This window comes from Schistocerca serialis, chromosome 8, assembly GCF_023864345.2.
Source record: "Schistocerca serialis cubense isolate TAMUIC-IGC-003099 chromosome 8, iqSchSeri2.2, whole genome shotgun sequence".
Lineage (NCBI taxonomy): Eukaryota > Metazoa > Arthropoda > Insecta > Orthoptera > Acrididae > Schistocerca > Schistocerca serialis.
In genome coordinates, this window is record NC_064645.1 from 151,528,620 (window position 1) to 151,552,083 (window position 23,464).

The 23,464-nt window shown below is 44.7% G+C and overlaps 1 protein-coding gene across 1 annotated transcript; it reads right to left on the reverse strand.

Moving 5' to 3' along the window:
- Positions 1–4,991: 4,991 nt before the first annotated feature.
- On the reverse strand, positions 4,992–16,747 carry LOC126416892 (facilitated trehalose transporter Tret1-like). Its single transcript, XM_050084776.1, has 2 exons — positions 16,690–16,747; positions 4,992–6,490 (listed from the first exon to the last, which is right to left on the reverse strand). Exons 1-2 carry the CDS (start codon positions 16,745–16,747, stop codon positions 5,076–5,078), a joined length of 1,473 nt encoding a protein of 490 aa, XP_049940733.1. The 3' UTR covers positions 4,992–5,075.
- Between the last annotated feature and the right edge of the window lie 6,717 nt (positions 16,748–23,464).

Here is a 23,464-nt window from a genome sequence, read left to right on the forward strand (position 1 = left end):
AGACACGATACTGCGTGAAGTGTTTGACAGAGCACTGAAAGACCTCAGTCGAAACAAGGCCCCAGGAGTAGACAACATTCCATTGGAACTACTGACGGCTTTGGGAGAGCCAGTCTTGACAAAACTGTACCATCTCGTGAGCAAGATGTATGAGACAGGCGAAATAGACTTCAAGAAGAATATAATAATTCCAATCCCAAAGAAAGCAGGTGTTGACAGATGTGAAAATTACCGAACTATGTGGTTAATAAGTCACTGCTGCAAAATACTAACGCGAATTCTTTACAGACGAATGGAAAAACTGGTAGAAGCCGACCTTGGGGAAGATCAGTTTGGATTCCGCAGAAATTTTGGAACACGCTTTCGACAATGTTGACTGGAATACTCTCTATCAAATTCTAAAGATGGCAGGGGTAAAATACGGGGAGCGAAAGGCTATTATTCAATCTGTATACTAAGCAAGCAGTAAAGGAAACAAAAGAAAAATTCGGAGTAGGTAGTAAAATCCATGGAGAAGAAATAAAAATGTTGAGGTTCGCCGATGGCATTGTAATTCTGTCAGAGGCAGCAAAGGACTTGGAAGAGCAATTGAACGGAATGGACAGTGTCTTGAAAGGAGGGTATAAGATGAACATCAACAAAAGCAAAACGAGAATAATGGAATGTAGTCGAATTAAGTCGGGTGATGCTGAGGGAATTACATTACGAAATGAGACACTTAAAGTAGTAAAGGATTTTGCTATTTGGGGAGCAAAATAACTGATGATGGTCGAAGTAGAGAGGATATAAAATGTAGACTGGCAATGGCAAGTAAAGCGTTTCTGAAGAAGAGAAATTTGTTAACTTCGAGCATAGATTTAAGTGTGAGGCAGTCGTTTCTGAAACTATTTGTATGGAGTGTAGCCATGTATGGAAGTGAATCATGGACGATAAATAGTTTGGACAAGAAGGGAATAGAAGCTTTCGAAATGTGGTGCTACAGAAGAATGCTGAAGATTAGATGGGTAGATCACATAACTAATGAGGAGGTATTGAAGAGAATTGGGCAGAAGAGGAGTTTGTGGCACAACTTGACAAGAAGAAGGGACTGGTTGGTAGGACAATTTCTGAGGCATGAGGGGATCACAATTTAGCATTGGAGGGCAGCGTGGAGGGTAAAAATCGTAGAGGGAGACCCCAAGAGATGAATACACTAAGCCGATTCAGAAGGATGTAGGTCGCAGTAAGTACTAGGAGATGAAGAAGCTTACACAGGATAGAGTAGCATGGAGAGCTGCAGCAAAGCAGTCTCAGGACTGAAGACAACAACAACAAGACCAAATAAGGCAGAAGGGGTAGATAACATTCCATCAGAGTTTCTAAAATCACTGTGGAAGGTGACAACAAAAGGAACTCACGTTGGTGTGTAGAATGTATAAGTCCGGCGATATACCACCTGACGTTCGGAAAAACATCATCCACACAGTTTTGAAGATTGCAAGAGCATACTAGTGCGAGAATTATCGCACAACCAACTTAACAGCTCATGCATCCAAGTTGCTGACCAGAATAACATACAGAAGAACGGAAAGCAAAGTTGAGAATATGTTAGATGACGATCAGTTTGGCTTCAGGAAAGATAAAGGTACCAAAGAGGCAGTTCTGAGATTGCAGTTGATTGCAGGCGATAGTGAAAGCAAGACTAAAGAAAAAATCTGGACACGTCCGTAGCATTTGTCAGCCTTAAAAAAGACGTTCGAAATTCAAAGAAATATAAGTGTAAGCTGTAGAGTATGTCGGGTAATATACAATACGAACAAGAACCAAGAGGGAACAATAAGAGTGCAAGACCAAGAATGAAGTGCTCGAGTTAAAAAGGGTGTAACGCAGGGATGTAGTCTTTCGACCCTACTGTTCAATCTCTACATTGAAGAAGCAATACGGAAATAAATGAAAGGTTCAAAAGTGGGATTAAAGTTCAATGTGAAAGGATATCAATGGTAAGGTTTGCTGATAACATTGCTAGCCCCAGTGAAAGTGAAGAATAACTACAGGATCTGTTGAAGGAATTAAGAATCTAATGAGTACAGAATATGGACTGAGAGTAAATCTAAGAAAGTAATGAGAAGTATCAGAAATGGGAACAGAAAGAAACTTAATATCAGGACTGGTTCAAAAAAATGGTTCAGATGGCTCCAAGCACTATGGGACTCAACATCTGGGGTCATCACTTTCCCAGACTTAGAACTACTTAAACCTAACTAACCTAAGGACATCACACACATCCATGCCCGAGGAAGAATTCGAACCTGCGACCGTAGCAGCAGCGCGTTTCCGGACTGAAGCGCCTAGATCCGCTCGGCCACAGCGGCCGGCTCAGGATTGGTGATGATGAAGTAGTTGAAGTTACGAATTTTGTTACCTGGGAATCAAAACAGTCCCTGATCCATGGAGCAGGGAGGACAGAATTTCTTAGAATGTACGTTTGGAGCACAGAACTGTGTGGTAGTGAAACATCAACTGTGGAGAAACAGGGAAAGAAGAGAATCGAAGCATTCGAGATGTGGTATTACAGAAGAATGTTGAAAATTAGGTGTACTGATAAAGTAACGATTGAGGAGGTTCTCCACAGAATCGGCGAGGAAGAGAATATATGAAAAATACTGACAAGAAGAAGGGACAGGATGGTAGGTCATCTGTTAAGACATCACGGAACAACTTCCATGGCAGTAGAGGGAGCTGTAGAAGGTAAGGCTATACACAAAGAAAGAGATTGGAATACACCCAGCAAATAATTGAGAACGTAGGTTTCAGGTTTTACTTTCAGATGAAAATGTTGGCACAGGAGAGGAATTCATGGCGGGCCGCAACAGATTAGTCAGAAGGCTGACGACTCCATTAGTTCCCTCTTGAAAAGTGTGTGACGTTACAGTTCATAGCACATAGAGGAACTGAACAAATTCAGCCTCTGGATGTTTCTTTCTTACGGCGCCTATGAAACGTATTGTCAGAGGTTCTTTAGCTATGTCTTAAAGGATAGACAGTTTCATGATGATATCCTCGACAGACTATTTCGCATTCGGTTGCACGCCATCACATTCCATCAGTTCTCATCAGCCCGTTACACCAATATGGTCCTACATGCATTCTTAAAGAATGGACACCTAGCTGAAATTCGTGACTGGTTTGTGGCCCATATGATTTCGCTTTCGATCTGGATGGTGTGGACTTTGTGATCACTGTGACACGCTATTTTTCGTTTGATATTTATGGTATAAGTTAATGGTTTGTTTTGAACATCTGCTGAATGTCGACGATGGCCATTTTTTGAAGTGTTGATTTCTGTACCTCCAGAGCATTCATTTTCTGTCGCCTTCCTCATGCCCATGATCAGTCATTAGCAGCTAATACTTTTCCTGTCATAATTGTTAGCAGAACTCTTCCAAATGAGCCTTGCTAAAGACTGAACTTGCGACCTCGCACTAAAGGGGTTCCTTGTTAGAGTGAAATGTATTCAGCAATCTGCTGTTTCCTTAAAAAAGTTGTAAAAATGGAACCACTCAACATGTAGGACGTATCACTCATCCAATGACAGTGTCACTACGTTTTTAAGCTACAGTTTCAGTTTTATAAATATCTGACATTAAATGATAACCAGACATTCAACATACTTTATTAAAGGTTCGAGAAGTTTATTTGATGAAACAGTCATTATGAACACAGTACAGACATGTATCACATTATCCACACAATACAATAACAAAATTGCAAAAATGTGCAGGTTTACACTCGCATTCGGCGGAAGAGAGATCACAGGAATAATTTACTTTACCCAGTTGTCATGTACATAAGAAATTCTTTACAGCTACCGCAAAAGTAATAAGGTTCTTATTTTGTTGCTGGAATTTCACATACCTAATCACGCATTGACGAACATTGAAAATATACCCAGGCTTCGCGAAAGCCAGTTTAGTCCAGTGTCGTAAGATGTGAAACTAGAGCCACACTGAATGTGCAGTAAAGCGTGATTTATGGTTGACTGCAGTCCTTACGCCAGCACGTACAGGGCGATCAAAAAGTCAGTATAAATTTGGAATCTTAATAAACCACGGAATAATGTAGATAGAGAGGTAAAAATTGACACACATGCTTGGAATGGCATGGGGTTTTATTAGAACAAAAAAAAATAAAGTTCACAAAACGTCCGACAGATGGCGCGTGAAAGATCTCTTGCGCGCGTCGTTTGGTGATGATCGTGTGCTCAGCCGCCACTTTCGTCATGCTTGGCCTCCCAGGTCCCCAGACGTGAGTCCGTGCGATTATTGACTTGGGGGTTACCTGAAGTCTCAAGTGTATCGCGATCAACCGACATCTCTAGGGATGCTGAAAGACAACATCCGACGCCAGTGCCTCACCATAACTCCGGACATGCTTTACAGTGCTGTCCACAACATTATTCCTCGACTACAGCTATAGTTGAGGAATCATGGTGGACATATTGAGCATTTCTTTACTTTGTCTTACTTTGTTATGCTAATTATTGCTATTCTGATCAGATGAAGGGCCATCTGTCATTATTTTTTGAACTTTTGTATTTTTTTGGTTCTAATAAAACCCCATGTCATTCCAAGCATGTGTGTCAATTTGTACCTCTCTATCTACATTATTCCGTGATTTATTCAGTTTTCAAATTTATACCGACTTTTTGATCACCTGGTATTTCAAAGTTTTCGGTTTCGAGTTTAGACTTTTCGAAACGGTTCTTAAATCGTTACATAACTGTAAATTTAACTGTCGATAGAAGAAAAGCCCTAAAGCCACAGAGTTAAAATCTTCCTTTGCAATTCCTTATACTCTAAAAAGCGCCTAATACTTACGTGACTTTGACTTTTGGAACAGAATCATTTCACACAGTTTACACAATTTAGTTGTGCCAGAACTGACTTCATTTAGCCTCTGCACAAATAAGAAAAAGAAAACTAACAAAAGTACAAAGGAATGATCTAGGAATCTGAATTCAGTCTTGCCCTTCAAGTTAAATCACTATCGGGCAAATCACTGGTTTTGTTCTGATACTTTGTAGATGTTGTACACTACTATGCAACTTGCTTATGACTCTCCTTCGTAGACACTTGATCGTACTTTTCTGCGTCTCCATTCTTACTTCTCCGTTCTCTCCTTAGATCTCGAAGAATTTCACTAATGGGACGATTCTTTGTCTCCGGTAGGAAAAAGAATATGTACACGTTACTGAGGATACAACAAGTGCTGAAGAACCAGTAGCAGCCGTAGAGCTGCAACCAGTCGACGAGTATGACATACGACTTCATGACGAAGGTGGCGACCACCATCTGACAACCGAGGCCGATGGAGACGCCAACTGGTGCGGCCTCTGGAGCGAACAGCTCGTTTACGATCACGAAGAACAGCGGGCCGACGCCAATGGCGTTGAGAAAGAGCAGCAGCGACATGGCGGCCACAGGCAGCCACCAGACAGAAGCCACGTCCGATCCGCGGTCCTGGGCGAAGGAGTAGCCGCCCAGGGCGAGCAGGCAGACGGCCATCCCGCCGTTGGTGGCCATCAGGAGTGGGCGACGCCCAGCCCGGTCCACCAGTGCAGAGGACACGAAGGTCGCCAGAAACTGGAGGGCGCCAACCACTACGGCTGACCAGGCTGCTGTCGAACTGTTGCCGGTTGCGGAGAACATCTGCACTAAGTAGTTCAGAGCTATCGTAACGCCAGCGAACTGCTGGTTGAGGATGATCATGATGACGGTAAAGAAGCCGAGGCGGCACGTCCTGTCCTTGAAGAACTGGACCACCGAAACCCCTCTCCCCCCGTTTTCCGACGCGCCACTGTCGAGATTCGACCGCAGCTGTTCCAGCTCCTGACTGACGTTGTGGCCAGCAGCGCGGAACCATCTCAAGGACTTGACAGCGTCGCCGTCTCTACCCTTGGACAGTAGATACTGTGGTGATTCGGGCAGGAAGAAGAACCCCAGTAGGTACACAATTGGCAAGATGACGGCCATAGCACAGACGATTTGATACGAGGCTACGGCGCCCATGAGGTAAGCGATCAGGATACCACCATTGAAGAGGAGCCCAAAGAAAGTTCCGACAGCGCCCCGTATGTGTTCCTGTGCCGCCTCGGTAATGTAGGTCGTGGTGACCACAGGTGTACAGCCGGCAGCAAATCCAGTCAAGACTCGTCCCACCAGCATGGTGGCCAGTGATGGCGCCAGCATGATGATCACTCCGGCCATGGCCGAAATGGTACCCACCAGATATCCGGCGACCTTGTAGCCCCAGCGCTGGCTTATGAAGCTGCAAGCTGCAGGGCCCGCGATCCAAGCAATGAAGAGGACTGTCGCCACCCATGATGATTCGTCTTTATTCAGCGGCCGATCCAACGGAGCGGTATCGTTGGCAGTCCCGTTGTTCTCCAGAACAGGGATAGCCACAGCCGACCACCCGACGACGTAACCAGTGTTCAGTGATATGAGGTTAGCTATAAAGAAAGGGTAGAGACTTTTAACACACATGTGATAGACGAAGCGGAGACAATAACTCTTAAACTGTACTGCAAGATGTAAATTAATCTACAGGGTGGCCAAACTAAGAATCTAAAACTTTTATCCATCACTAAGCAACCTAAACGATATAGAGAGCATTAGAAAAGTATATAAATCGATTCTGTATACTGAAAAAAAGTAGCTCAAGTCAAACATAACCTAGAAAAAAGTCACACAGAAATGTAGCTTGGGTTGGCTGTCCATGTAGAATTTAACATGGTAGTTTTGCCAGTAGGGTCAGCCTTACAAATTATCTATGCTGCATGAGTTAAGGCTTTCCTATCAACCTGGGTGTGTTCAGTTCTGAAAAAAATTCTGGTTGAAGTGGTAATGGGACGTCTCAATACGTTTCTTTTTTATTTTCTGTACCAATTCGTGAATGATGATATTACCGTATTATGCGTAGTTTACGTGCCAGCTTTACTATTGCCATCCTGTAGATTCCAGTCTGGGTACTTGTTCTTCCTTTAATGGATAAAACTACATAAGTACACGTTTACACCACAAGCTCTGAATTGGAAGCCTTAATTGGCCCTTCATGATGCTGTACATTATACAATTGAGTTAGGAATTTAATAGCCATCTCTGGTAAATGTTCTTTTAATAAAGCACGATATGTCTCTATGAAGCCACCATCACTGTCAATAGAAAAGTCACGAAGAAGTGGTTAAAAGTTCAGTAGCAGCACACACCTAATGACGAATCACACAAAAATGAAGTACACTGACAATCTGATGTATAAGATTACCAACTGAAAATAACTTTGGTATTAACTGAATAAAAACGTCAGCCTGCTTCTTTCTCTGAAAGGAAAAAAAAATGAACTCAAAGCTTGCCTTAGTATCTGAGAGGATCTCCAAGAAACAGTGACACAGTTCTGTGAAATTATTGCTCCTGCATCTCATATCATCTGGAAACGTGTTACAAGGTATTCATGTTTAAATGATGTTAAACTGTTCCTTATAAAGCTACTTAAATTCATCAAAAACCTGAAAAAAAACTTTACAGCGCATTTGAATCCCGAAACTCTACACTGTTATGGGTCGGCTGCAAATGGTAGAGATCAGGCTGTCAAGATTTAAGCATCTAAAGATTTAAGACCTTAAGCTGTCAGTGGTTTGTATATGTCTCGGAGAAATATAGCCCGTTAAACTACTTAACGTCAAGAATGACACCATTTACACAGAAAACTCGAATTGCGATACTGCGTTTGGTGGCCCATAGAATAATATGTATTACCGAAGCTATTCTGTGCGTTTCCATACAACAGATTCTGTGATAACAGCTGTTTAACGGAGCCAGAAAAGGGTGCTGTAAAGACACTGAAGTCTCCTAAAACACCAAAAGTGTAACATGACAGCGTCAGATATTCAGCTGGATTGGTTATTGAACCTCACGGCGTTCTAAGCTACGTTTAAGAAGTACAGAGCTGATGGATAACATTGGAAACCGAGTGGTTATGATTGTAGATTATGTAGACACATTTGGGAAAGAAACATCTCCAAATCATAGTAACAGACATCAGGAAGACTTGCAGATGGTGTAAAGACTGGCATTTGCCCGTTGTTAAACATATGTAACATCGCACATACAAAAGGTAGATGAGGGAACTCGCGGTCGACACCCACTACAGATATACGCTGAGGACCATTGATTCACGAGATTGAATGCCGACAGATGACGTGTTGGCAAGTGTCGTGATAAGCAAGCGAAGCAGAGACAACTGGGGAAACATTCTAACGACGGCACGGGCCGAAAATTCGGAGATCCACTGACATAAGCGACTCTGACAAAACGGACGTTTGTTTTGACCAGGCGCGTGAGAACGAGCAACTCGGCGAAGCTGTTCGCGTGCTATTGACGTGACCATCAACGTAAATGGTTAAGGGACAGTGAAATCACGAGTAGCACACTATGCACGGCAGACTGACGTGGGTCCCCGCAGCAGATGAAACACAGTTCGCGTCACGAAAGGTCGATTGTGTTATCGAGATACGAAGTCATCCAGGTGTATGACCGCTTGAAACATGCACCACGCCAGGGACGGAGGCTGGCGGGGCCAGAATTTGCTAGGGAGGTCCTTTGCCTGACCTGAGACCCCTGGTAGTAGTCCAAGTCATCATCACAACTGTGGTCGACGTAAACATTATTTAGGCTCGTTTATATCTCTTCACGCTTGATGCCTGCCGCGACATACGTAAGAGGCGTGTTTTTTTTAAGTAAGTACTGTTTTGAAATTTAAAAAATACGTGCTAAGATATCTCAATAATTTTATTTTCACATGAAAGCCTGTACCTTAATCTACGCACTGACGCCATTACAGTCGGATTCTTCCTTGTTTACGTTGTGTACTGAGTGTTTAAGATGCCTCCGATAATCGAGAGTCCCGCCGACTGCGAAGTACGGGCTGTTATAAGATTTCTTAGTGCTAAATGCGTAAAAGCGCTCGATATTCATCGTGAGATCTGTGCAGTTTACGGAGAAAACTTTATCGATGATGTAATGGTAAGAAAGTGGATGAGAGCATTTAAAGACGGCCGCACAAATGTGCATGATGAACAACGGAGTGGGCGTCCTTCGGTCGTTAATGAAAGTTTGGTGCACGAAGTGGACAATAAGGTGAGAGAAAAGAGACGCTTTACAATTTCCTCCTTGCGGGATGACTTTCCTAATGTTTCTCGTAGTGTTTTGTATGGCATTGTGATCGAGCACTTGAATTACCGAAAATTGTGCGCACGTTGGGTACCGAAAATGTTGACGGATGTGCACAAAACCAAACGTTTAGACAGTGCATTGACTTTCCTTGAGCGGTACCACAACGACGGTGATGATTTCTTAAGCCAAATTGTTACGGGAGATGAAACATGGGTGGCCCACGTCACACCAGAATCAAAGCTACAGTCCATGGAAATTGAGCAACGGCATCGTTTTGCTGCAAGACAATGCCCGTCCGCATGTGGTGAATCAGACCAAAGATCTCATCATATCTTCTCCGTGGGAAACTCTAGATCATCCTCCGTACAGTCCCGATCTTGCGCCCAGTGTCTACCATCTGTTCCTCCGCTTGAAGAAACACGTGGGCGGTTAGCGTCTTCACGACGATGACGAAGTAAAAACAGTGGTGATGCTGTGGTTAACAAGTCAAGCGGCAGACTTCTATGAGGAGGGTATTCAAAAACTCGTACAATGTTATGAGAAGTGTCTCAGTATTGACGGAAATTATGAAGAAAGGTAGATTAAGGTAAAGGCTTTCATGTAAAAATAAAATACACTCCTGGAAATGGAAAAAAGAACACATTGACACCGGTGTGTCAGAACCACCATACTTGCTCCGGACACTGCGACAGGGCTGTACAAGCAATGATCACACGCACGGCACAGCGGACACACCAGGAACCGCGGTGTTGGCCGTCGAATGGCGCTAGCTGCGCAGCATTTGTGCACCGCCGCCGTCAGTGTCAGCCAGTTTGCCGTGGCATACGGAGCTCCATCGCAGTCTCTAACACTGGTAGCACGCCGCGACAGCGTGGACGTGAACCGTATGTGCAGTTGACGGACTTTGAGCGAGGGCGTATAGTGGGCATGCGGGAGGCCGGGTGGACGTACCGCCGAATTGCTCAACTCGTGGGGCGTGAGGTCTCCACAGTACATCGATGTTGTCGCCAGTGGTCGGCGGAAGGTGCACGTGCCCGTCGACCTGGGACCGGACCGCAGCGACGCACGGATGCACGCCAAGACCGTAGGATCCTACGCAGTGCCGTAGGGGACCGCACCGCCACTTCCCAGCAAATTAGGGACACTGTTGCTCCTGGGGTATCGGCGAGGACCATTCGCAACCGTCTCCATGAAGCTGGGCTACGGTCCCGCACACCGTTAGGCCGTCTTCCGCTCACGCCCCAACATCGTGCAGCCCGCCTCCAGTGGTGTCGCGACAGGCGTGAATGGAGGGACGAATGGAGACGTGTCGTCTTCAGCGATGAGAGTCGCTTCTGCCTTGGTGCCAATGATGGTCGTATGCGTGTTTGGCGCCGGGCAGGTGAGCGCCACAATCAGGACTGCATACGACCGAGGCACACAGGGCCAACACCCGGCATCATGGTGTGGGGAGCGATCTCCTACACTGGCCGTACACCACTGGTGATCGTCGAGGGGACACTGAATAGTGCACGGTACATCCAAACCGTCATCGAACCCATCGTTCTACCATTCCTAGACCGGCAAGGGAACTTGCTGTTCCAACAGGACAATGCACGTCCGCATGTATCCCGTGCCACCCAACGTGCTCTAGAAGGTGTAAGTCAACTACCCTGGCCAGCAAGATCTCCGGATCTGTCCCCCATTGAGCATGTTTGGGACTGGATGAAGCGTCGTCTCACGCGGTCTGCACGTCCAGCACGAACGCTGGTCCAACTGAGGCGCCAGGTGGAAATGGCATGGCAATCCGTTCCACAGGACTACATCCAGCATCTCTACGATAGTCTCCATGGGAGAATAGCAGCCTGCATTGCTGCGAAAGGTGGATATACACTGTACTAGTGCCGACATTGTGCATGCTCTGTTGCCTGTGTCTATGTGCCTGTGGTTCTGTCAGTGTGATCATGTGATGTATCTGACCCCAGGAATGTGTCAATAAAGTTTCCCCTTCCTAGGACAATGAATTCACGGTGTTCTTATTTCAATTTCCAGGAGTGTAATTGAGATATGTTAGAACGTCTTTTTTTTAATTTCAAAACGATACTTGCTTAAAAAGACGCCTCGTATTTTCGTAAAAATCAGATTCTGAGGGGCGTTCAATAAGTAGTGCAACATATTTTTTCTCGGCTAGTGTCGACTGAAAAATACTTCAACCCCTATAGTTTCATGAAGCTCCGATAGGTGGTGGCGCTATACATAGCCTTCGAAATGTCGTCTTGTCGCGAATGGGTCGCGGATGTGAGTAGAAATGCATAAGATTGCATAGGATGTACATGTAGGAAAGCAACCTAACGTCAGCCAGGGCGCTGGGAAGCAGGAGAGGTTGCGTGTTTGTGGTAATGGACGCTGGAGCTACATGACCAGGGCCGGTGGTGCTGCTGGGAGATTCCTTCGACAGTTGCCTCAGACGCTGGAAATGAGTTACTCTGCCCTCGGGACGGGACTTAGTTTCTCGTGGCACTTATCTGCACAGGGTACATGCAGGATTGCCCAACTTACATTAAATGTGTTGGTGCCTCTGAGGGTTCGACAGTGGTCTTATCCTACCTCGTGTTTCATCTCAGTTATTTCATCAAAAGTATACATCATTTATCAAAATTGGTTCAAATGGCTCTGAGCACTACGGGACTTAACTGCTGAGGTCATCAGTCCCCTAGAACTTAGAACTACTTAAATCTAACTAACCTAAGGACATCACACACATCCATGCCCGAGGCAGGATTCGATCCTGCGACCGTAGCGGTCAGGCGGTTCCAGACTGTAGCGCCTAGAACCGCTCGGCCACCCTAGCCGGCCGTCCTTTATCCCACCGAGTTCCCTTATCTGCAAAGAATATCCAGCTTGTTTTCCAGCACCAGGACTTCGAGTTGGACGAGCCACCTCATTACTGGATTTAACGTCTAGCTCCCATCCTGATCCGCTCACCGGAAAATACAGACGCGACAGTCTGTAACTGAGGTGCGTTCCAAGCAGAAAGCTGTCATTCAGTTTCTTTTGGTGGAAAAGCGCAGCGTCACGGGAATTAATGGGTGCTTACAGAACATCTACGGAGACCTAGCAGTGCACAAAAGCACGGTGAGTCGTTGGGCGAGGCGTCTGCAATCATCGCAACAAGGTCACGCAACCTATCCGATCCCCCACGTGTCGGATGGCCTCACACAGTAGTGACTCCTGGATCGTACGCACTCTCTCTTTCGAGGTGATCGGCGGATCTCAGGCATACGCCTCGCTGTACACTGTTCACTGTTGATAGTGATGACATATTCGTCCGCCATCTGGGTTATTCAGAGATTCTCGCAGCCTAGCATAAGACCATAAAGAGCTACGAACGACAATGTGTGCGAAAGTGCTCGCGCTTTCAAAGCTGATCGCGACAGTTTTATGTCAAACATTTTCACAGGCGGTGAAACATGGGTTCATAACTTCGAACCGGAAACAAAACATTAAACCATGGAGTGGCGCCAGACAGCCTCATCTCCGAAGAAATAGTCAAAACCGCTCCCTCAGCCGGTGAATTTATGGCGACGGTTTTCTAGGACTCTTAAGGGATTATTCTGTTTGATGTCCTCCCTCATGCTGCAGTGATCAACCATGAGGTATAAAATGCTACCATCAAGAAATTGAAGAAACTGCTTCATCGTGTTCATCACCACAAAAATACAAACCTCTGCTTGTCCATGAAAACGCAAGGCTTCACTCAAGTTTTCGCAACCGGTAGGAGCTCACAAAACTTCACTTGACCATTTTTCTTCATCCACCCTACAGCCTGGATCTCGCTGCCTCCCAATTCCACCTTACAGGTCTATTGCAAGATGCACTCCGCTGGAAGCTGTTCGTGGATGGTGGGGAGGTTACTGATAACAGCAAGGCGTCAGCTTTAACGTCGACGTGGTACGACGCGGGCATACAGGCCCTCCGAGAAAGGTGGTGTGAGGCCGTCGTACTGAACGGAGACTATGTTGAAAAACAGAGATTTGCAGCCAGAAGAATGGGTAATAATACGATGAATTGGAATCCTGAATAAGACCAAGCTGGTTTCAGAAAAAAAGTGTCCCATTACTTATTTAGCTCCCTGTTATATCTAGGTTTCTTGATAAACAAAAGCCAAAACATATTCAGCCAACGAAAAAGATAATCCAACGACATTCTTCGTTTACTGTGGAGGAGCCTAAAACAACATATTAGACTAGGTAAATCTTGCGATCTAAAGCTATTTTGCGTGCAGCGATCAAGTGCATTTGATCTTTGTTGATCCATCATGGACTGTGAGACAACGGCTGGCATGTATTTCTTGATGCAATAAATTACCAACAGCAGTATGTATTGTAGAAATTTATTTTATGAACTTCTTATGTGTTACCAGTTTCGGCATTACATTGATGCTATCTTCAGGCCTCACACGTCATATCGTCACAGTCGTAAAATCGCTGTACACGAAAGGAACCAAATAACTGGATCCGTGAATCAAATAGATATGCAACAGCTCTTGGTGGCCAGGCGATACAGACAGCTGTTGCATAGCGATTTGATTCACGGATCCAGTTATATGTCTCCTTTCGTGTATAGCGATTCTGCGACTATGACTTGTGGGGCCTGAAGATTGCATCAATGTAATGCCGAAACTGGTACCACATAAGAAGTTCATAAAATAAAATTTTACAATACATACGGCTGTTGGTAAATTATTGCATCAAGAAAATTGCATTTGAGGTACCTGGCTTTTACAACGTGAATGTGATTATAGAACAGGAAATCTGTAGTCTGTCCGAGCGCTGTACGAACATAAGCGTAATATCGCGTTCAGAAAAGATAAATCGCCAAGTTCCAAGAAAGTTTGTCTACCGAAACTACAGGCTGCAAACGGCAGATACCGAACGTGTGGTTCTAAATCGATCACAAGACTGTGGTGGCGGGAATTATGACAAATTATTTGTGAGTTGCTGCGAAAACTAGTGCGATCTATGTTGGTAGTGAGTTGGGATGTCTGATGTCGTAGACTGTTCTTCGGACGATTGCCTGACGTGGAAGAATATAATTGCATGCTTATGTAATGTAGGGAATAGTTCGAATTTCTGTCGGAGGTATAAACTAACGCCGGATGACGAAAGGAGAGAATGTGTAGACTGCAGTGGGGCGAAATCTATAAAAGTTAGTAAGAAGAGTTGTGATAGTGAAATCCTTTAGGATTTCATTGTGGAAGTTGTGGTAATTGAACGACCATCAGGAAAAATACATAGTTTGACTGTTCAGAATTATCGATCCAGACCAGTATAATTGTTGCAGCTTGCTGGACTAGAGAGTAGATCCTGCAAGCAACAGAATCAGAAAGTGACTTATCTACCAATACGGTGTGCAGCTATTTGGGGTTTGCAGAGATGTTATGTAATAGTGACGAACGACAGTTTATCGATCGGTGGACCAAAAAGAGTAGTTGAAGTGGACGAGTAGAACATAGTAAGAAGAAAAAACCAGAGAGGACGACCTTTAAAGAATTAAATCGAACATATTTTGGTATTCGATGACATAGAACGACAGTCCCGTAAGTAATATTTAGTAAGAGTGTTCTCCAGAGACAAAGTAACTTTAGTCGGTTTGTTAAAGCGCTTTATACTTGCTTGTAGCAAAGTGGTTAGAGACGGCTTTCAGTCCTTCAAAACATTAAAAGCAGATGTTCAAATGTGTGTGAAATCTTATGGGAATTATCTGCTAAGGTCATCAGCTTACACACTAATTAACCTAAATTATCCTAAGGACAAATACACACATCCATGCCCGAGGGAGGACTCGAACCTCCGCCGGGACCAGCCGCACAGTCCAAGACTGCAGCGCCTTAGACCGCTCGACTAATCCCGCGCGGCTTAATAGCAGAAGGATTCAACCACGAGTTCGTGAACCATTGTGTAGAGTGTCCACACGCAGAACATCGAGAGGCTGTGGAAATAAGTGAAATATTCCACTAAAAGAGAAGGGCGTCCAGGAGAAAGAGACCAACTCTATTTGTTGCAGTATCCGTATTTCCATGACTTACGGTTGCAAGGAATAGTCGACGCATGTGGCACTTTAACCAGATTTTTGCGTGGCATACACAGAGATTACCAAAATTATGGCATTAGGAGAACTCTTCCCGTACCATACACATTAAATGGACTTTTTCATGACGAAAACGTCGATGACGAGAGAGGTAAGTCATTTCCTTTGTAATTAAAGTATTTTAGTCACCGTTATTCTTTTGTCGTTGCTGTAGTTACTACTGTAAACACTGCTCATAACTCCCGCCACCACAATCACAGTCATGTGGTCTATTTCGAATAGCACGTTCGATATTTATCGTTTCGGCCCACTGTGTCGATAGGCAAACACCCTTGGAAATTAACGAAAAATCAGTGGAGGCCTGCCATAGCCTTATGACACTATATTATATCATCTCTGAACATCCTCCGATCTCACGTTTAACATTAATCAGAGACGGTACGAAAAGAAGCATACGAAATAATTTGGATCCATCCTAGTAAACGTAACACAAACTGACCATAAATTTAGCACTCCCTGGGGCTGGGTGCAAGAGACCGATCATTCAAAATTAGAAACATGAATTCTGTTGTGGATTGGCAAGACAGCCAACCCACTATGAGAGGAAGCCGAAAGGCACGCGTTTTAGCTCACGCAGGCTGGCGTGAGGTCTGGAAGAGTTCAAGGAAATGAGACTAACAAAAAACGTACGTAGCTGCTGGAATACTTAACTTTAATCCATAATTGGTGAACATCGCTCTTGACGGTACATGTTTTACAGCATCAATAGTAACTGGTAATGGCGCCTTGCTAGGTCGTAGCAAATGACGTAGCTGAAGGCTATGCTAACTATCGTCTCGGCAAATGAGAGCGTATTTTGTCAGTGAACCATCGCTAGCAAAGTCGGCTGTACAACTGGGGCGAGTGCTAGGAAGTCTCTCTAGACCTGCCGTGTGGCGGTGCTCGGTCTGTAATCACTGATAGTGGCGACACGCGGGTCCGATGTATACTAACGGACCGCAGCCGATTTAAAGGCTACCACCTAGCAAGTGTGGTGTCTGGCGGTGACACCACAAATTCAGATAGAAGTAGTGGTTGTGGTTGGGGGCTAGGAATGGGGATGGAGCAAATCTCTTTCTCCTTCTGCTTCGAATTTTCTTGCTTATGGAAAGGCTGTGCTATCTTCACTGATTATTCCTCACATTTGCGCATGCCCGGGTGACGTCACCCACCACCCAGTACTGCACTGTGCCAGAGATACGCATCGGTCCTGGCAGTCAGCTCCTGACAAGGAAAATGTTGTTTGTCTTCTAGAGCTCGAGTCTTAGCTGACACGACGCGACTTGCGAAGAGAAATTCCTATACCTCTAAATGAGAAGATCAGTTAGCTCCTTTCGTGAAAGGTCGATATTGCGCCAATGGCCAGACTCACCAACGAAGGCGCCCAGGAACTGCGTGGCAACGCCGGCGACCGCTTTTTCCGAAGCCATGGCTGCACGACCGCTGCCGCCCTGCTCTTCGCGCGGTACTCCGAGACGCGCGAGTTGGCGCCTTCTGCTGAAACGGCAGTCCGCGCTCATAAATAACCTTGCCCTATCTGACAAGCCTAACACTCCGGGACGCCCGTGGCGTTTAGTACTTGCTACTGTTTGCGCACGTGATTATTTCAGTCTACTGTAAACGTTACAGAATGGTAAGTCAATAATGACATCCTCTCCTTACGTAGAAGGCAGTCGTCCACTTATAGTACACTCTGTTTTTTTTAGGATTCGGCCCTCTGCTAAAGCAACCAAGTAGTCGGTATTGAGATGGAGACTCCTCAGTTAGGGTCGAGTTTCTCGTTTGGACTATATTACTGGTTTCTTCGGTATTACACAACTTGCATCACACGATCAACACTGTGCAATACTGTACAACACGCAATTACTAACCACAAGAAACGACTAACTCTAATCATTGTAGTTGTTACCTGTTTAATATTTTTGTGGGATTAAAAATTTAAAAACCTCTCTCACACCGGCCTGATTTAGCTTCACTGATCAGAATAGTAAAAAACATGCGTATATTAAGGGAATTTTCATTCACAAAGCAGGCTTATCACATTCACACAGTTCAACACTGTTCTATCCTGATTAAATTGAGCTTAACTTAAATTCCATAAGGCAGTGAAGCAATTTCGAAGTCTCGGTGCGACGAAAATTGTCAGTCGATCTCCTGAAAACATTTGTAATAATTATTAACTTTCGGTGATCACATGGGGAAGACCGGAGATCTGCTGGTAAGACCGTGTTAGCCTATTTATTGAAAGCAATAAGCTGGATATCTTGAGCATACAAAACGGCAGGTTCGTCCAGCGTAAATCAGACGTTCCCCACTGATCCCGTGCAACACAGCGTAGTAAGCAGACACTGTCAATAATAATCAGTTAAATAATACGCGAACACACTTTTAGTTTAGTTCATGTATTAAATTCCTTCTCGTACAGAATCTCATCAAGATGGCGACTAGCTCAACAATACATACATATACATCTTCGTTCTTTCACGGCTAATCGGCAAGATCTCAATCCTTCTTTTCATAAGAGAAAACATAGATAGCAGAGAAGCTATTCCATGGAGTAAATGCACGCTCCAAGGAATAACAGGGCATGAAACTACTTTGCATTGATAATCATCGTATATTAAAGTTTAGGAATCGGTAAGATAAGAAGAGATATTTCGAGATATGCACTGAGTTATATAATTTATAAAATTTCTGAAAATATCGCGGTGAGACCGCTGCAAGAGACATTACACCTGCCAGCATACAATACAAAACAATAAATTCAAAATGCAAATTTTGTATCATCCGCTTCTGTGATACATGAAATGCCTGGGCTAGCAGGACAGAGCGGATTAGGTTCTGGAAAGCGGCCAAAATAAGCTGCTGTCAGTTGCACTCAACATACAAACTTTATTCATCAACACACAGTATGACAACAAGGATGAAAAACACTCAAAACTTTAATCGACCTCCTTCGATTAAGTTTAGATCGCCTGAAGGCCACACTCAAAATCAAGACACAAGGCCTAGACAAGAAATTGAAGTACAAGGTTCTTCTGAAGGTTTCACCCAAGAATATTTTTTTAAATCTTCAAACTAAACACTCTGAAGTCCTTAGCAATTTAATTTTAATGGAACTTGGCTGGATGCCGCATGTTAAGCAATAAGAAGAGGTTCAATCAAAAGGCAGAAGGCCTTATCTTAAAACATTTCATGCAAAATTCGGCTGCAGGCCCCATACCAAAGAATAATCATCTCATGCCTTAAGGGCAAGACAAGAATATTAATTTGAGAGATATTGATACTCGGCTGAAGGCCATGCATCAACCAAATAACTAAAACCCAAACAGGGAAATTACTATGTAACACACAAGGAACGGCGCTCAGAAGTTTCCAAGGGTCGGCCTGGGATTGTTACACTAACGCCCTTTTAGGTGAGACAGGTAGCCTGTCCAACGACTTCTTAATCTGAAGGCAACCCAACTGACAGACAGCCGACCGACCAATCAACAAGATCAGTTCCGCTTCACGCAACCAGCAAAACGCCCAGAAGATTTCAGTATAACGACACACAGAATATTGGCGCCCACAACGACCAACAGCACCTTAGTTGCCGAACTACACGCAGGGCTGGACAGCAACAACACGACGAGGAATATAGACTGCCGAAAATTACGTCAACGATCAGGGCAGGTAGCTGGAACTTCAACGGGCACCAGGCAGAAAATACCTCTGGTTAACTTCAGTAACCAGGAATAAATTAAGTTAAACTCCACAGGAAGATGGCTGGAATCTTGGCCGACTTGAATGCACACACGATATTGCTCGCGGGAATGTCCCAAAAGCGACAACCAGGATCAAACGAAGAAATGTAAACAGTTGAGGGGCGATAGTAAGTTAAGTGAGGACTCAACTTTCATGTCCAAGATCGGTGGACGACGAACTTCGTAGCACTAGCAAGCAGCACCTCACACTCCAACCACGTGTACACACTGTCAGCGGCCCCTGCCAGAACTGGCGCAACGGAGACTTCCTTGACGCTCCGCTCCAACCGACGGACTGCCCAGGCCGGGAAACGGTGAAAGGACTAAATATACGTCGGCCGATGAGACGACCAAGCGAACGACCAACCAACGGTCGTCCCGCTCCAACCTCCCTCCATCAGACAGTTTATGTGTGTCGCCAGCGGTCGGCGAGCACTGGCTCTCCGAGCCTCTGTCCTGACTTCACTGCTGCTGCGTCCCGACTACATTGCTGGGCCGTCTCCAACTGACTGCCAGACACACGACGACCCGGAAATACTATCGGTCGCTTCAGAGATGGTACGACAGTGCACGTATCGATATGACCTGCTGTTGCCACTCACGGGTAAGTAAGGCAGGAAGTTAGTGACGCCAGTAAATGGAATAAGAAAACTTGGCGGCAGTACCGTAATAGAGGATGACAAAAAATAAATGGCATGAACACGAGCCGTACTTCTGTGATATAGTAATGGAACTTTCAGTGAGTTCCGTCAAAACTGGTCACGGAAAACAGTTTATTGAGGTAGATCGTTTGGAACAAAACTAGTATGTTCGAAAAGAAGATGTGGCCTTTATGCCACTTTGCAGACCATGTTTTATCATATCGTATCTAAATGCTTACAGTGCTGTAGCTACGTAAGCCAATAGGAACGAAAGATTACCCATCCCATAAATTACCGGCGGTTGTGCCACATGCATAGAGAGTTTGGGAAAGCTATGATGATACTCCGCTACGTCCTGGAGCTGCGATAGGTAGCGGAGAATCCCGCGTTAGATTTGGCGCCAAGACGAATAACTTCTAGTGTTAATATTTAATGTTTAAATAATTGAGAAACTGTTCTGACAGTGCTGAAGACTTTATCCACATTGGTGTACATTTAAGTACAATTTCAGTCATTCAAAACTGATCCGCAAAGATTAACAGTAGAATTAACGTAATGTTGCAAGTGGTTGGCGGACTTAACCGACCAATCACGAAAGCACTCTGAGCTGGCAGTTGGGTTACAGTCGTAGTAGTCCAGTACTGAGTCTTAGGAATGAATTCATGAAGCCAAAATGTGGTTATTTCGCTTAATTAAAAGTCAAGTAATGTTTCAAGACGCCTAGAGAAACGGTTGTACCCATGCATTAGTAGGTGGAAATACACTACTCATGGCCTGCACCTAAATCTGAAGGGGAAAGATAAGTTAGCTTCTCTATTAGCAGACACTGTAAGGGGGGCCACAGTCACACAAGGGATGATCCCTGTGGTAAATGGGACCAGGAAGACAGGTGTTTTAGGTTAAAGCCAAAGTCCAGACAGATAAAAATCAAGAAAAATAGAATAAAAGAAGTTTTGTGCACAGTAAATGTGGATAAAGCTAAGGCTATTATCAATTTACTTCACAAAAATATCAGAGCAATAAAAAATAAAGTGTATGAGCTGTTAATGTGTTTCGATGATCTCAAAAATAAGAATGATATTGATATACTTAGTCTGTCTGAACACCATTAATTGTGAGGATGGGAAGTGTCAGTATAAATGGGCATAATTTAGCATTTTACACTTGCACATCTAGAATGGATAAAGGAGTTGCCATTTACACAAAACAATAGTATAAATACAAGACTGTAGAAGTAAGCAAATATTGTGTCGACTAGCACTTTGAAATTTGTACATGTGAACTACAGCTAGATAATGTAGTGTTGATATTAGCAACAGTATATAGGTCCCCATTAGCAGATTGGGAGCTAATAATAAAAATGTTTGACTCCCTATTATACTGTCTGTCAGACAGAAGGAAGTTATTAATCTGTGGTGATTTCAGTGTAACTTTCTAAGCAATTCTGATAGGAAAAGTGAACTAGAAGCGTTATTAATGACATATAACTTAGAATCAGCGATCAGTTTCCCTACACGTAGAGCTCAAGATGATGCACAGCTGACTAACTTACAAAACCTAGCAGGTCGTACAGTTGAGAAACCATTAATAAAAGTGTAAGGTTGAAAGTTAACCTGGTATGGGACGCCACACTGAAAGTAAACCCATTGTGCTGACTATACAAAATGATTGAGAATGTAGTAAAATTTATTAACAACATTTATTTTTTAAAAGAAGAACAGACATGAATTAGAGTTATTCATTGAATCCAGTTAACAACTAACACTTGGGTTAAGGTGTGTGTGTGTGTTGGGGCTTATGGGCGCTCAACATCGAGGTCATCAGCGCCCTTGGGTTAAGGGAGCAATGGACAAGGATCCTGGGTGGCAGAAGTGAGTCAAGTACTCTGGCCCTAAAAATGTGGATAACGCAATCGGAATTGATCTGACACTGAACGGAATTTTACTGATAATCTACAGAAGTCGACAAAGGTGCAGGTGAGAGCAAGTGGCACTGACAAGGCAGGCGGAGCAGTATGTTAACCCTGCGTGCTTCGTGCAGCGATGTTACTTGCAGCTGGCGAGGCATAAGGCGACACCCATGAATCGTTCGCGGCCACGAAAGAAATGCAAAATCTCACTGTCTAGCGACCAGGCAGACGGATCGCAATTTACTCTCTACCAGAGCCCTGAAATCACGGTAGACTTCAGTGTGTGACACATCCATTCGCTGGTCGTACGAAGGACCAATTTGGCTCACTTATACGACAGAGTGCACAAGGATACCAAACGTCAAGACTGATAAACCAAAGCCGGCCGAGGTGGCCGAACGGTTCTAGGCGCTGCAGTCTGGATCCGCTCGACCGCTACGGTCGCAGGTTCGAATCCTGCCTCGGGCATGGATGTGTGTGATGTCCTTAGGTTAGTTAGGTTTAAGTAGTTCTAAGTTCTAGGGCACTGATGACCTCAGAAGTTAAGTCCAGTAGCGCTCAGAGCCATTTTTTTTTTTTTTTTTGATAAACCAAAGACGAAAAAGTGTGCCCTCAGCAAACGAATAGTCCAAGATGTTTGAAGTTACACTGCCAGTACAGTAAGAACTTCACCACAGGCTCTCCAGTCGAACTACTTGCAAGTGAAGTCAGTCTCAGGACAGGTCCAAGTACCAACCACACATGCTAGAGCTTCGACCAGTAGATCCCTTCCAGACCGAAGTCCAGGACCCGAGTGCCTCGCAGCTCACCAGATAAAAAAATTCCGTTTTTCTGCAAAGTGCACGAACGACGCCACCTACCACCTTCTCCCTGACTTGAGCCAATCACAGGGCTTTAGAAGCACTAAATCTCCCTTCCTACATGACAGCACAAAATCATGTCGAACCAGCGCAGATGTTAAGAAACCTGCGTCTCTGGAAAAAAAAAAAATTACTGGCTTTAGTTTTGACGGAGGGAGAGGATGTCTTTCTCTGAAGTCATGTTGCTTCCCTTCAGCACAAGCGAACAAAATGGTTCAAATGGCTCTGAGCACTATGGGACTCAACTGCTGAGGTCATAAGTCCCCCCGAACTTAGAACTGCTTAAACCTAACTAACCTAAGGACAACACACACATCCATGCCCGAGGCAGGATTCGAACCTGCGACCGTAGCGGTCGCGCGGTTCCAGACTGTAGCGCCAGACCCGCTCGGCCACCAGCGGCCGGCACACAAGCGAACAGATACAATATTAATGACCTTCATCTAAGTCGCCTGTGGCTTCGAGAGTGTTAGTCCAAGCTATGAGATGTAATAAAGATTCTATCTGTAAATGTTTCTCAGACGCCAGAGTTTCTTATACAATGAAGGCGGCCATGGGAATGAGTCACACGCCTATTTTCAGTATCGCAGAACATGAAAATTTGTGAATTTTTGTACTCGTGGCTCTGCACACAATACCTGGTTTATGACTCCACCGTGTAAACACATTCCTTCAGTCCGTCGCCCCCAGCCCAGCCTTCGGGTGGTGCCAATGCAGGTATAGTGGCATTGTCCTGCTGGAGACCTGTCTCAACTAGGGGGTGCTCTGTCTGCCCTGTGAGGCTGTGGGCCTGTCTGACAAGATTTACTGAGGGATGGGCTCACCGCCAATTGCTTTCAGCTTCCAACATGCCGTTTCTATGAACTAAGAACCATAAAAATACCTCATGATTTCAGCGCCCTACCAGGCTCCATCAACGTCTGCTCAGGCTGCTAACTTTCTAGAGTATCGTTCAAGGTGCATAAGAATGTAACAAAATCCTTAGTACTTT

Coding starts and splice junctions, on each gene's coding strand:
- LOC126416892 (XM_050084776.1), bottom strand. CDS start 16,747: ATGGCTTCGGAAAAAGCGGTCGCCGGCGTTGCCACGCAGTTCCTGGGC. Junction 6,491..16,689: donor GTTCCTGGGCGCCTTCGTTG/GTGAGTCTGGCC, acceptor CTTTCTTTATAG/CTAACCTCATATCACTGAAC.